The sequence below is a fragment of the Triturus cristatus genome, chromosome 2_1 (assembly GCF_964204655.1).
Source record: "Triturus cristatus chromosome 2_1, aTriCri1.1, whole genome shotgun sequence".
Lineage (NCBI taxonomy): Eukaryota > Metazoa > Chordata > Amphibia > Caudata > Salamandridae > Triturus > Triturus cristatus.
Window position 1 is genome coordinate 985,491,659 of NC_140581.1, and position 15,756 is coordinate 985,507,414.

The 15,756-nt window shown below is 43.8% G+C and overlaps 1 protein-coding gene across 1 annotated transcript in view; it reads right to left on the bottom strand.

Annotated features, from left to right (window-relative positions):
- The window catches only part of LOC146866168 (protein FAM47E-like), a 194,884-nt gene that overhangs the window by 89,719 nt on the left and 89,409 nt on the right, over positions 1-15,756 (bottom strand). Inside the window, exon 5 of the mRNA XM_085634284.1 lies at positions 46-249. Within this exon, the coding sequence (XP_085490410.1) occupies positions 46-249 (204 nt within the window). The remainder of the gene's footprint in view (positions 1-45; positions 250-15,756) is intronic.

Consider the following 15,756-nt stretch of genomic DNA (forward strand, 5'->3'; position numbering starts at 1 on the left):
CCTGTTTTTCGTTCACTTTTATAAAAAAAAAAGACTTGTACTTGCCTTACGTTGCAATTCCTGGTCCTTTCCCTTGGATGCTTTCAAACCAGAGTGTGCCTGTGAAGCTCCAACAGACCTCCTCAGCTCAGCCGGCACGTTGTTAAGCTCCACCACATGGATGGGCACGCTAAGAGCTGGCTTAGTATCAAATCCGCTAGCAAACAGACTGAAAATGGTGGATTCCTCAATGTTGTAACTGTCTCCACCCTAAAAAGAGAATGTGAACCATCAGTTGTAAGGAACATCGATTTTTCTGACATATTGTGGTATAAATTAAAACAGTTTCAGGTACAAGACAAAATCTTTGCTAATGCCTGTAAATAATGTAAATACATGCTGAAGTTCTTCACAGGCTAGACTTTCTGCAAATGGCCTAAATATGCCTAGAACATTAGAGTTTCTTCAAAGAGAGAATTTATGTAAAAAAGGCAGTTTTGAACGTGAGTGGGCATTAATTGTGTAAAATGCGGGAAACCCGACTTCTTCCACACAATGTTAGGTGATCAGCATAACACGCAGATGCCACGACTTTGGCAAAGGCAGGTAGTGCCAAGCTCAACCAGAAAGTGAGCACTGTTCTGCTAAAATGCCTGAAAACCTCTATGAGGTTATTGCATCTGGATGTGGAATTCTGAACCCTTCAAGCCAAATGAAAACAGTTAATGTGTCGTATGTTCAACATCTTGAAGAAATCACTCGAAAGAAAGATGTTTAAGTTTATGACAGTTCAAAGACCCTCCTTCACTTTCTCCACCACAAAGAGTCTGGAGTAAAACCACAAATTCCTCCCTGCCCGAAGAATGATCCTAATGTGTAGCTCAAACAGGCTAGCAATTTAGGTCTTTGAGATCTGGGAAATGAGGCAGGGAAGAAGAGCGTAAACTGTAAACTGGAACAGCCCCCTGAAATACCCTACTAAATACCCCAAAGGAAGAAATCATTCTTGCTTCTTTTGATTGGTAGACACAAACAAGGGGTAAAAGGTATTTGATGAGTTCTGCTGCTTCTTTTTGTAGGGTCTGTTAGACCATCTAATAGGGCTTAGATGCAGGCTTAGCCAATATCCCATGGAAGCCATAGGATTGGTACATTGTCAACGGTTCATCGCTGCTGGTTTCCGAAAATATGAGGCCATTTATGCTCTCTTGAGAGGTAGAAAGAGCAAAGCCAAGACTAGTAGCACACATCCAACCACCTTTCATGTCAAATCCCATTGGCCGTCTTGAGATGGTCGGCTTATCTCTCTGAAGCAATGAAAAGTAGCACCTGCTAGAGAATGCCAGCAGGAATGCTCTCCTTTCAACTTATCTACAATTTGATGAAAAAACATGAACTTTAAGATAGGCCCTTCATCTGGGTCCTCATGCAGGTACTCACAATATTGCTCAGCCTGCTGCTCACATGAGCTGCCTTTACAATAGATTGGTGCCCCAGCAGCTGCCAACCTTGCTCACCTTTGTGTATAGATGTTGCTTAGGCCCCCACCTCCTCGGGGCAGGTCATTCCTTCTTCCCTTCTGGTATATTTGGAACTTTCTACTACAGGTGGGCAAGTCAACAAATTAACAAGGAGAGCCAAGACAAAGCCGAGCCAAGGGCCTAGCTTGGCTCTAAAAGCCCATGCATGAGCCAAGCCATTAAAAGATTTACAAGGTAATTCATGCAAAAAACATCTTGTGAAATATGATAAAGTCTTTTTTTAATTGTTTATTTCTTTACGAGACAGAAGTGTTTTGCCTTAGTACATCAGACTTTATCACGCATTAAGAAGTATTCATTAATTGATAGCTTGTAAATATGATCACAGAAACATTCCTGCCTATCACCCTGAAGACTATGCTATTAGAGAACTAAAAGGGAAGTCAGTTGTCATGAATACCCTAAATGTGGCCCTGATTTTTACTGCAGATGGAGTAACTTTATAGTCTATTAAATCAAACACAAGAGGTTTTTGTAAAGCGCATATCCTGAACTCACATGGTTTGAATGTGCTCTCATATTTGATAATGAGCAAAAAAGGAGGCTTGGCAAAATAAAATATTTGCCTAGGTTAACACATTTTGGTAAATAGGGGAAGCTGTGATTGATCAAGGTTTTCCGTTTTTACAATCTGCAATTCAATTGCAAAAATTGTATTTCTCTCCCTCTCCTTTTTTACTTCAAAGTTTTTTCTTTGATCATTGCAGCATGAGGTTTGAGCTTGCGTGGCAGGCAGAAGCCACGGGAAAATTACGCTCATTTTTGTCTCGAGGGCCCCAGCTAGACATCTGGCTCAAGCTTTCAGTGGCTCACCTACCTCTAGTTTTTATTCAGCCTGCAAACTTTGATCGAGGCACAATGTGGACATAATTTTAAAAATGTTTTCTTTCGAATTATCACGGGCCCCGCGAATGTCTTTGAGGTTTCAATGCATCTATTTGAGAAGAAGTAGATGGTACTCTGTCAACAGGTTCAGGTTACACTGAAAAATGATTTAACAGGGTATTCTAGGAAACATTTGAGGAAATGTGTACCAGTGGCAGAGGCAAGTTGTGATGCCAGAGGGTGGAAGGTTCCTCTGGGCACTCCTCATATCATTTAACTAATCGTCATCAGTTATGTTATTCATGATTTCACAGAACATGTCAATTTCACAATTTTTTATAGTTTAAAACGTTTTGTTTTAACTGACATTTTCCCCTAACTATAACGTAAATAATGGGGTATGTGTAATGTAAAGTAATAGATCATTACCATATCTTAATATATCAACTCCGCACCATGCATGGCCGAAGACTGTGTGCAGCATGGGAGTGGGCGTTGGCCAGGCCCCTGGGCCCATCCCTCCGTGGGCAGCAGTGGGCTTGGAGTTGGGCACAGGGCCATAACACCCATGAACAGCCAATCCCCATGTTTGGACAATGCCTCGGCCCCACCCTGTCCCCTTATATGTTTTTTTTATTTCCTATGATCTGGGGATTCTAAAATTAAGGCAAAATAATTTTCTTCAGGTTGCAGCCAGCCAATCAGATCACATAGTTTGAGCTTGAGGAACCTCCGCGAAGGTAACTCAGCTGATACAAACATACATTTGAATCTCAATTTCTCAAAAACTACTGTACGAATTTACACCAAATGTCTGTGAAGAGTTGTGCACGGGTCCTAATTAAAACTACCCAGTAGTGGCAACTGACATTGTCATTCTTCATTTTTAACCCTTTGGTTTTATCAACTATGTCACATATTTTACAGTGATTGTATTTATAAAATCCTGTTTGAGAGTTAAGCCAGCTTAATTATTTCATTTGTCTAAAATGACTGTGTAGCATGGTGTCTTTTATACTTCTTGCTCTCTTGTATGTAATGATTGGATGTCTCACTAAGATTCTGTCAAAAGCTGAATCACTTTTCAATATTCCCTAATTTTTCTTTATTATCTGTTTTTTGACAATGTCTTTGTCAGTTGTCAATATCGTCCTTAATTTGATGGCTTTTGCATCATTGATATCTTATTTTCTTTCTTTTTTGTTTTCAGTAAGTTCTTTCTATTCTGTGTTGCAGCACTGGTTAGCTCTTAATATTGTGTGTTAAAAGAAATGAATTAGATTTTTTAATGCTGTCTCAGCATGCACAAGTATTAGTGTAATGAGTCACTCCACTTCTAATATGTGTATGATTGCAATTTATATAATTCGTATTTTATATTGTCTGTTGCCCAAACGAAATGAATTTGGCGTTTGCGATTTAAATTGTAGTATCGCATTGCGATTTGTAACACAAATAGGGGGTTTGGCAGAAAAAACTACGAGTTTGTTGTTGCGCTCTATTACTGTGTAGTTCACATGTGACACTGGTGTTTGTAAAGTTTAAAATGGCTGATGAAACTTTATTTACTTTTTAGTGAACAAGCCTGCTGGGCAGGCGAAACGCGTCTAACATTATCGGCTGACATTAAACAACATTTTGATGTGAGGACACGGCGTCGACTCTCTTGTTGTGAGGAGTGTGGCTAATTGTTCGGACCGTGCCTAAGAGGTCCGTTATCGCTGACACGCCCTCTGGTCAGGTGCACTTTCATAACTGTTATCCAAATGTAAAGCCCTGTATGGGCCTCCGTATGGCAAACCGGACCTAAATCCAACACTGTAGCCCCACTCCAAAGCTTCACAGTGTGGTTAGAGTGCTTCTTAACAATGGGCAACCTGGGAGCATGATATTTACAACGTGGCAGCCTCACTGCAAAGAGCGCACCGCCCCGGAATCAAAGGGGACCACAAGACTGGATATTTATCGAGTTTTGGAGTGGGGCTACCATGTTGGATTTAGGTCCGGTTTGCCATACGGAGGCCCATACAGGGCTTTACATTTGGGTAACTGTTATGAAAGTGCATCCATCTGTGGAAAGATAAGTTTTTCAGGACACTTCAATCCCCATAATGCCTCAGCACGGCAGTCATTTAAACAGCCTATCATGGGCGTGCTATGAACATTTAAATAAGGGAAGTGACCTGAACAGCACGTACCTTTGCCGTTAAGCCTCTGAGGAAGAAGCTTGGTCTTTGAAACACGCCAGGTATACGGAGCAGCTGTTTTGAAGGAGATCTGTGTGATGGACCGTGACCATACCAAATAAAAGCTTACAGCTTCTAGACGATGGGCAACCTGGGAGCATGAGATATATATATATAAAGTCTCACAACTTGCCTTTCATAGAATGCACTCCCAACAAGTCTTTCAAAGCACAGGAACAACTTCGGTGAAAGGCAGACAAATTAATGATCGCATGTCTTTCCTGACGCGTTTCAGAGTAAAATCTTCTTCCTCAGAGGCAGCATGCATGGCTGTGTTCGTTTCGTAAATACTCCAACTAATATAACCCCTCAATATATATCCTGCCCAGGTGTGTCACTGAATATGTTGCATCACGGGAGTTGGAGTCCCAATTAACCCTCGTGGGTCAGAAACCACAGAACACGCTTTAAATTTATAAAACAGCATACTTTCTTTTATTTAGCATAAATGTGCAGTCACCAAAGGATTGTCCCCCAAAAGTAAAGCACAGCTTGTTGCTCCACCGTAGCGCCTTACATAACACGCCAAAGGACTTGCACTGAGTCCTGAAATGGTGCAGTCCCCGACCTGGCAGGCCGTATATATTCAGTCTCACAAGTTGCCTTTCATAGAATGCACTCCCAACAAGTCTTTCAAAGCACAGGAACAACTTTGGTGAAAGACAGATAAATTAATGATCGCATGCCTTGCCTGACGCGTTTCAGAGTAAAATCTTCTTCCTCAGAGGAAGTATATATATATATATTTATTGAGGAGGGGGAGTACCCACTTCAAGTAATAACCATTACCAGGGTCAACCCTTAAAGTCACTAAATTAACTCGAACTCCCGCTGGTAGCTATGGCGCAGAGCAGACAGCTTAACTTAGAAGGAAGGTGTAAGTATTATGCAGTAACAAAAAAAGTGAAAACATAACAGAAGAAACATCCCAAACCAATTTGGAAAATTTGTTTAAATTTTAATAAATCAAATTAAATTAAATCAAAACCACAAAAATCCAATAAGGGAACCAGAGATATAGATTTTGGAAGTTTAAATGTGACTATAGGGTCAAAAGGCGTTAAGCATCAACCACTGTCATCCGGTAATACTTGATATGTACCTAGGCGCAAGTTAAGGCTAACCAGGTATCGATGAAGCACTGGTTGGATACATAAACCTGATTCGACCCGGACGTAAGTTTTCACTTCGTACTTATTCTCTGCAAGGCTGTGGTTGAAGAGGGATCCACGTAATCAAAATATTGCTTGATGAGATCTTGGTGAAGCCGTTGACTTTTGAAGGGGAAGCTCAGAGCGGGAGGAATTTGAATTTCACACCCAAAGAAGGCCCCTTCACAGGCTAGACACTTTTCACGCCTTTGCCAGGTGAGGATTTCTACCTTCAGACATTAAGTATTTTTTGGGGGAGTTTGGATTTTTCCAAAGGAGCGAGGCTTCAGGCTGCAGCTAAAGACAACTCCACGAGGCAAGATACTTTCTCCCCGAGGTACCGCTGAATCTAATTTGCTGCAGCGGAAAAGCTCTGAGCGGAGACAATTTGATTATTTGGCCCAGTAGTAATGCACCTTCGTTGGATAAGCTAATCCTAGTCCTCCAGAGGTCTTTGAAGCTAAAAGCTTTCTAAGTGGCAGGTTTCAGGAAAAATAAGGAGTGCACTTTGACAACAGCCAAGGGTCTAGGACCTTGGAGACAGTACTTGGGGGTCAAAACTCCCTTCAGCAGAGGCCAGCAAGGTCCAGGGCAGGTCAGTGGGAATTTATGGGAATTTATCAGCTGGGCAGTTGAAGAAAAGGTCTCTTAAAGGTTGTTGTGCAGTTGTAGTTTGAACAGGAGGTTAGCCTGTGACCCTGCAATACCACTTCTTATCTTGGGAATTAGAGGGTGAGTGGGTCCAGTCTTCTAGGCTCCAGTAGGCCCAGTCCTCTTTTGTTCATCTACAGGTCCAGAAATTGTTCTCAGGAGGGTACTGAAGATGGCACATGTTTGCCTGGCAGCAGCCTAAGGGTTGGGGAAACCTCCTGGCCACTCCTTAAGCAACGGGGCCAAGGTTTCCAGGAGAGATCCTACGTACTTTTGCAGTCTTTCCAATGTGTCCTACTGCAAACAGTCCTACAGTGTCCCTCTCTGCCTAAAACCAAGATGTCATATATTTCTTCTCCTGTTCAGAGGTCTTGTTCCCATCCCAGAGATGTGGCCAGGAAAATGAGCAACCCCTCCTCTGTGATCGCTCTAAACCAGATCAGGGGGCAGCTCATCTCCCACTGGGATTAGTGCCTGGCTGACTGAGGTACACAGATAGGCTCTGCCAGGTTTCAGCTAACACTTGCCTGTGACAAGGTAGGCCTCTTTGAAGATATTTAAGGTCTTGTGCATAGTCCAGATGACCCTCCTGCCAAAGGAACAGAAAACAACTTCATACACCCATGCCTTTGACCTGCTCTGGGAGCAATTTTCACACCTCATCAAAGGGGCTAGTCAGGAGACCGTTGAAGCTCATGCAAATGGGCCTTTGAGGCTTTAGGTAGGGAAAAGGTAACTTTACGAAAGTACCTTCTCCAAAATATTTATTACAAATCCAACTTCACTAGTGAATTGAGCTTATAATAACTATTTCAAAAAGCCCAAGAATTCATTTTGTAGGTGTTTCCTAGACAGAGATAACATTTCTTAATGTAAAATTGTATCCCTATGTTTTCCTATGGAGCAGTCAACCCAGGTACAGTCAAAATAGCTTTTAGGGCATTGTCACTGTGAGGAGATGCTTAGCATTAAACTTTTACATGTCCTACTTTTACAACCATGTACCCAGCCCTAAGGGCAGTAAGGACTATTTAGGGGGGACTTATTAATATTTCAAAGGAAGGCTGTTTGAAGGGTTATTTTGACAGATAGAATTCGCAGTTTTAAAACTGCACTGCCAGGCTACACATGGTAGGACCTCAGCCATGCTTACACTATCACTGTAGTGGATGGACAAATGGTTGCTGCAGGCCACTGGTGATATTTAGCTTACAGGTCTTGGGTACACTTTTGGACCATATACTAGTGACTTAGAGGTAATGTTAAATACGGAAATCAGGCCAAGTTGGCATTTTTAAATTGGCAAGTTAAAATGACCAATTTCATCATGTTGAAAGGGAGCACACAGGCTCTTTACCACATGTTCACAGGGGTAAAGCGTACAGTGGTTCTACGGCTAGCAAACTAGAGTACAGCAAAAAAAGAAAACAGGGTGACCCTGCAGAAACGGCAAATTTCCAACCCACACACACATGAATTCACTGAAAAAATAACAAAGTCTAAATGGATGTTTTAGTTAGGTGAAAAGGTCAGTTAAACATACTGTTTTAAACTAATAAAACTACTGAAATTCACCAGTTATTGGTATAGTAAGTAACTATAGCTCGTGACATAAAGTAACTATAACTCGCTCCCATGCCATGCACAGTGTTGTCATGCATGATGTCATTTCAGATGTTGCAGTGATGTTAATGTTATCAATAATGTCATAGATCAGTGATACTCAAAGTATGGCCCGGGGGCCGCATGAGGCCCTCCTGATCTTAACGTGCAACTCCCACCAGAATGACTGAACTGGCTGCTGTGTACTTGATCAAGCAGTAACATTCAGAAAGATGTTAACTAAACAGAACCATTAATTTACACTTACTGAAATAAAAGAGAAGAAGCATATAAACTGTTCTGCACCACTTAACTTTAGGAAACCATTAATATTTTTTTAACACATTTTGCAACAAACATGTAAAAATAAGATAAAGTCTCTTCAAAATCCAAAAAGTGCAATTACATGCAGATGCATTTCACCTTAGTACATCAGAGTATATCAGTGCATTCAGAAGTATTTTTAAAACTAATAGTTTTCAAAAATGACGTAGAAACATTCATGCCTCCGCCCACCATGACAACAATGCAAATAGTGTACTAAGAGGCAAGGAAGTTGTCACATAGAACCTTCTAGATGATCTGGGTTGTTATTACACATAGACAACATTATAGGTTATTAAATAAACCACAAGAGAGAAGGATTTGTACAGTGAATATCCTGATCTCGTTTATTTCAATGTGCTCTTATATGTCATAATGTAAGTCATAATGAAGGAAAAGGAGACAAAGTGAAATTAGACAGTTGTCTAGGATCACACAATTTGGTGAAGTAGGGAAGCCAGCATTGACCCCAGATTTTCTGGTTTCACATTGTACAATTCTATTTCATTCCAATTCAGTAATCAAGTGACTTGCTTTTTACACTTGAATCTCTCAGGCTAGCGATAACGCCCACCTTAACCCCTCTCCTCACTAAGCGCCACTTCCACCATGCTGGCAACAATCCAGCTCTCAAGCACACCACAAACCACACTTTACGGCGTGGAGTGGCGACAAGTGGAATGGCGCAGAGGCGAAGAATGTAGTGTGGAAGGTGTAATAGCATAGAGTGCAGTGGCATGAAGTGGAGCGGCGTAGAGTGGAGTGAGGTACAGTGTAGTGCGATGCAGTACAATAGCATAGAAAATACTGTCCTACAGTGGATTGGCATAGAGTGTAATAGTGCATAGTGGAGTGTTGTAATGTAAAATAGCGTATAGTGGGGTGGTGTACAGTGAAGTGCAGTGGAGTGGCGTAGAATGAAACAGAGTAGAGTGTAGTTGGGAGAGTGGAGCTGTGAACAGTGGAATAGCGTACTGTGGAGTAGCTTAGAGAGGACTAGCAGAGAGTGGAGTGGCGTAGAGAGGAGTCATGTACAGTGGAATAATGTACACTGGAATGGGGTAGAGTGGAGTGGCATAGGGTGAAATGGCATAGAGTGGAAATAGCGTACCAGTGAGTGGCGTACATAGAGTGGCATAGATTGGAGTGGCGTACAGTTTAGTGGCGTAGAGTGGGGTGTTGTAGGGTGGAGTGGCGTACAGTGAAAAAAGTTAGAGGGTAGTGGTGGAGAGAGGAGTGACATACAGTGGAGTGGTGTAAAGTGCAATAAAGTTGAGTGTTACTGGAGTACAGTGTAGTGACATAGAATAAAGTTGCATATAGTAGAATAGCTTACAGTAGAGTGGCATAGAATGGAATGTCGTACAGTGGAAAAGGGTAGAGAGTAGAAGGATAGTCTGGACTGGCATAGAGTGGTGTGGCATAAAATGGAATGACACTTGATGACACTCCCCTCAAAGACAGTAGATTTTTTTTAATTAAAAATAATAAAAACGTTGCACTACTCAGAAATAAAGATTGAATGGTTGACTTAGCCTCAAATTAATTTGCTCACACTATTGCCCCTTCTACGAGTTTTCTGGAAGAACGCATTCCTCTCACAGAGCCTGAGGAGCTTCTGTGAAGCAAATGCCAACAGGGTAGGCATCTTTATGTCCTAGGCATGGAAGGTACAATGTTGTAATCAAGAATTGGTCCTGCATGATTTGAAAAAACATTAACGTTAAATTAAAGTTTGATACATGCCATAAAAGTGGCAATTATAGCAACAGTAGTTTTACATGGAAAAATCTTCATAGTGATCATGATTCCCCTAATTCATACCCTAGATGATTGAACAGATGCATTCTTGACTTTAGCACTAGACTAGGATTCAATTTATCACCTCAAACCACATGCATATCTTTACACCATAGTTGATACTCTCAATGACAAAAAAGTGACATTTATGGAACCTGAGAATATGACCTTATTGTCCTAAGGAGGCCGATAAAAGCGAATACACAACCGAAACAGGTTGAAGTGTAAGGAGGTTGTTGTGAAATTAATAAAGAGTTTTGATAGCCATTTATTTAATATAGTAAAAGAGAATGCCCTTTCACAATATCTACCTCCGATTTTAAGGCAGTAAGCAAGGCATGTCGAATAGGGTGCAGGGCTTATTAAAAACGATTGGGACCTTACCATGAAGACTAAGTGATTTTTAGCTAAATCTAGAAAATTTAGAGAAATCTGAGAATTGCCTGGAGAAAAAAAAGAATTTTATCGGAATGAGTCCTCTTTAATGTATATCGCAATTTGAAATTATGAGGAGTAGCTAAGCACTCATACAAAAAAATTAATTAACTTCACATTTGAATCCAACTGACTAAATGATCCCTCTCCCGATTGTGAATGTGTTAGCAGCTAATAGGGTGGTGATATCCCCTGGGGAGGTTGTAGTCTAAGGTGCTTTCTTTATTACAACAAAGCAGAACTAAAGAGGTTCATCTCATGTCTTGTTGTGAAGACATGTTCTTCAAACTGAATTTACCTTCCAAGCGAAAAATTCATAAAATGGTGCAGCTGAAGTCTTCATATGTAACCAGGGCCACTGGAATTATGTGATTGTGTGGCTGCAGCGTTTTTTGCATTCTTATAGATTTTAACAAAACAAATGTGTTTCTTGCTCAAACGGTTTAAAAGTTACTAAAACTGCAGCAGCACATGTTAGAGCGCAGAGAAAGGCATTTAGCAAAGATTGATTGGTCACCTTTCTGTTGATTATTGCTATATAAGCGGGTATTAAACTGGTACAAATGAGGTGCACCTAATGCCCAGACAGTCTCAACAAGTGTTAAAAGTACAAAATAATGAATTAGCTCTAGTAAAAAATGTGGTGCGTTACGCTGCATAATTTAACTGTTATTGCCGCATAATTTACTCAACCTTGCCGCATATTTTGGCCCTCTCCTGATGCAAAAATCCAGTGGCCCTACATGTACATTAGTTACTGTGTAACGCAATGATTTCTCCAGCCCATAACTAATGTACACATCCGTCCAAATGTCAAATCCCCTCATAACTGCATCTCTCAGAGTTTGATAGCAGATATCAACGCTTTTAATAATAGACCTCTTGCTTCATACTGTGTGCCTTCTGGAAGTAAACTCAAATGATTGTTTCTGTGTGTGTCAATTGTTATCTGTCAGTTCTGGCTAAGCTAGTCACAATATTCACTACTTTGATCAACTGTACTCCTGCTGATATCATTCTTCCCCACCCCCAATTAGGTGCAACATCCTTCTTTCCTCTCAGTTGGAACTGCTGATAGACAAACAGGATTCTGTGATCTTTGTCAAATAAACATAAGCTTTTAGCAGACATTACCAGACGTAAGGTCCACTTTGAAAGTTAAAATATTGTTTCTTCTGATTTTTATGAACGAAAAGCCAATTTGATGGCATGTGTGTGCCACTGCATCAACAGTTGTGTATTACCTATCTGGAATCCCTTTACATCAAAGTTGGGAAGCATTCAGGAGACTCACTTGCAAGCGAAGGAAGGAGCGGCTCTGCAACGCAGATGGAGTGGCCAAGTGTTTATACTACTTACTCAACGTTCGCTAGGGGAGTGCTGATTTGGGTGCGGGCGGGCGTATCCTTTCAATGCACGAACCAAATCATAGACTCAAAAGGTCGTTGCGTGGTGGTCACTGGGAAGCTAGATGGTAGCGACATAGTATTGGGGAACATATACACTCCCAACACGGAACAACCTGCCTTTTCTCACAGCTATTTAGGAGGTTGGCGCCCATTCTCACAGGATCAGTACTGATTGGGGGGGATTTTAATTGCATCTCCGATGTTGTCCTAGATCGCTCGCATCCCCCGCTTCCTAACACACCCACTCTTAAAATAGCAGAGACCAGGCGCAACTGGCAGGAGCGATGGGAGTTGGTAGACTCTTGGAGGGCTCAGCACCCAGGGGACCGGAACTATTCCTTTTTCTCTGCTCTGCATGATCTCCACGTTCGTCTAGATGCGATTTTATGCTCCCCGGACGTATATGCCGGAGTGCAGAGTAGTGAGTACCTCACGAGAACATTATTAGATCATAACCCTATCTTAATCTGAGTGCAGTGGTCTTGCACACGGAATAAGATACCTACATGGCACCTGCGTCCTGAAGCCTTAGAAGACCAAGTCTTTCACGAAGCAGTGAACACTGGCACAACTCAATACTTCCAAGAAAATGCTGGCACAGCGACATCGTCCTCAGTGGAATGTGATGCTTTTAAAACAGTCATTAGGGGTCGCTGCATCTCAGAGGTAATGGGGGTTCGTAAAGTGCTTTTAAGGGATGTACAGGAGGCAGACCAGCGCCTTCGAGAGGTAAAGCGGGATCGCCCTGAGAGAACAGATAAACAAGGGGAGTTCTTGGAAGCGAAGGAGGCTGTAGCGGCGCAAGTAGAGCGGCTACGCTGTTTTGATTAAGAGACATATATTAAGGGAGCCCATGCAGAAAAGGATAAATCCGGAGCTCTCTTAGGGCCTCATGTAGGTAAATTAAAAATACCGATTCTTAAATACCGAACCGTACCGAATCGGTATTTAAGAATCGGTAAGTTATATGTAGGTAATAATTCGGTAATAGTTACCGAATCGGTAACATTCGGTATCCAAGAATCGGAATTTACCGAATCGGTAAATACCGAGGTGGTATTTACCGATTCGGTAAATACCGACGTGTTAATTACCGAATCGGTAAATACCGAAGTGTTATTTACCGATTCGGTAAATACCGAATCGGTATTTACCGAATCGGGAAAAAATAATCACATGACTGTATGAAACAGCCAATCCTGTGCAACCACACCCCACCCAACCAGGAAGTGGCCACACCCAGGCTGGTGCACACAATTAACAGACTCTGGAGAGGCTTGGAGTGCAGAGGAGAGGCAGGGAGCCAGTGCCTGTTTGTGCAGCACAAATTCATCATGTCGACGCAGGGGACACTGAGAGATGGAGGGGAAAGGAGTAGGAAGATGAAATTCAGCCCCAAGGAACTCCAGGTGCTGGTGGAGGAGGTGGTGAAGCAGCACCAGAAGCTGTTTGGGAGGCAGTCCCTGCAAGTGCCGGAGGCAGAAAAGCGCAATATTTGGCTGGGTATCCAGGCGCAGGTCAATGCTGTGGGAGTGACCCACAGGGACATAGAGGTACTCAAGAAGCGCTGGTATGACCTGAGGATTGTAACCAAGAGGAAGATGGGGGAAATCCAGAAGGAGGCCAGCCAGACTGGAGGTGGAACCAACAGGGCACCTGCACTCACCGACCTGGAGGAGCTGGTGGAGGCCACCATCGAGCACGAGAGCGTCGTGGGCCTTGGGGATGCCGACAGCTCTGCCAGAGCCGCCACCCAACAAGGTAAGACCAATGCACAGCAATGTAGCCCCCCCTACCCCTATCCCACATCCCCCATTGTGAAATGAGTATCCCACTCCAGTCCATTTGTTAGTGCAGACAGGCAATGCATTCTGGGAGATGTAGTCAGGGAACCCCCAACCATGAAGTAAATAGCACAGGACAACAAGGCATGGTACACACATTAGCCACAAGCAGGCAGAGGACAATGTGAGAGTGTAACATGAATTTATTGTGATGCTTGCAATGCAGCCCTTCAGGTACACTGAGCTGATGTTGCCTTTTTGTCCACAGATGTGACATCGCGCAGGACAGGACATGCTGCAGGAGAGAGGGCACACCGGCCACACAGATCAGCTCTGGCCAGCACCAGTTCAGCCCAGGGAGCAGTGCCACAGGCAGCCGCACCACTAACACAGGCAGCCTCACCACTACCACAGGCAGCCTCACCTCAACCAGAGCCAGCCTCACCTCAACCAGAGCCAGCCTCACCTCACCCAGAGCCAGCATCGCCACTCATGTTTGAGTCACCGGCCACATCACCGCCTGCATGTGTGAGATCGAGGAGGCGTGCTGCCGCCAGGCTGCGAGCCTTAGACACCTCGTCTGACGACAGCAGGGGCCCGGAGCAAAATACTATGCCCCAGGATGGGAGCCATGCCACTGTGCCCTACACCTCACAGGTCGAACAGACGGGTGCAAGACGGCGCCGCAGGTCGCGTGTGCAGAGTCCACCAGCAAACATTGACAGCCATGGGGTCTTCTCGGGGCTCGAGGGCAACATGTTGAAGCAACAGCGCCTGCAAACAAAGGCAGTCATGTCAGTCCAGAGGCATATACGGGGCATGAAATCAACTTTTGTCAACATGGACAAGAACATCAGCACAATGGCAGTGGGGATGGGTGAAATGGCAGCGGGCATTCGGGACATGTCCCAGTCAATCCAGCTGTTGTGCAGCAAAATAGATGCTGACATAGATGCACGGCGCCGGGAACGGCAGAGGAGGGACACTAACACCAGGGCACTCAACCGTCTGGCAACTGCCACTTCTCTACTCTGCCGGCGCTCTGTGTCGATGCAGGAGGGCCTGACACACTGCTGCAGCGACGTGTCTCGGGGGATGGTGCAGGTCACAAGTGCACTTGAGGTGCTATTAACAAGTCAGGCGGCCACAACTGCTGCAGGGGATGCTGCGGAGAGCATCGACTCCAGCAGCAGAAGCATCATCACACCCCCCGTCCCAGATACACGCAGGAGCAGCAGGCGGCTTGGGGTTGGCAGTAGTGAGGATGCTCAATCCGTGCCATCCCACACTGCAGCGCGTGTGCGCAAACATTGATGCAGCCCTGCGTAGCCAATTCCTAATGGGTGACGTAACCCTGGACTAACCCCTTGTAAATATGCAATGTTGCCAGATTGGCTTGATATTGTTGTAATGGCGTAGTGCCGCATTAAAACTACGTCATGACATACCACAACTGGCTGTGTCCCCTTACTTACTCAGAAATAGTTGCATGTGATCTCTGCCCGTCTCTCTCTCCCATCTATTGCAGTTGGCACTCCAGCTGCGTTGGCCTCTGGCTGGCCTGACTCATCCTCGTTGTCCTCAAAATCTGTTAGTTCCACCTCTGTACCTCTCTTCGTGGCCAGGTTGTGCAGCATTGCACAAGTGGCAATGATCTTGCAGCAGTTGATGGGTGTGTACTGGCGTGCGCCTCCGTTCTTGTGGAGGCAGCGGAACCTGCTTTTCAGTAGTCCAAACGTGCGCTCCACCAAATTGCGTGTAGATTTATGTGCCACGTTATATCGTCTCTCACTCTGGGTTGATGGGTGTAGGTAGGGAGTGAGGATGAATGACCGGCAGGCATATGCACTGTCGCCTAGGTGAGTAAAAGGGAACCATCAGTCACATGCCTCAATACACTATGATTTGCATGTTTCATGGGGCGTCATTGTTACTTACCTAGCAGGTACCCTTCTCCAAATTCTCCGGCAAGCAGTCGTGTGTAGATCCCACTGTTCTGGAAGATGTAG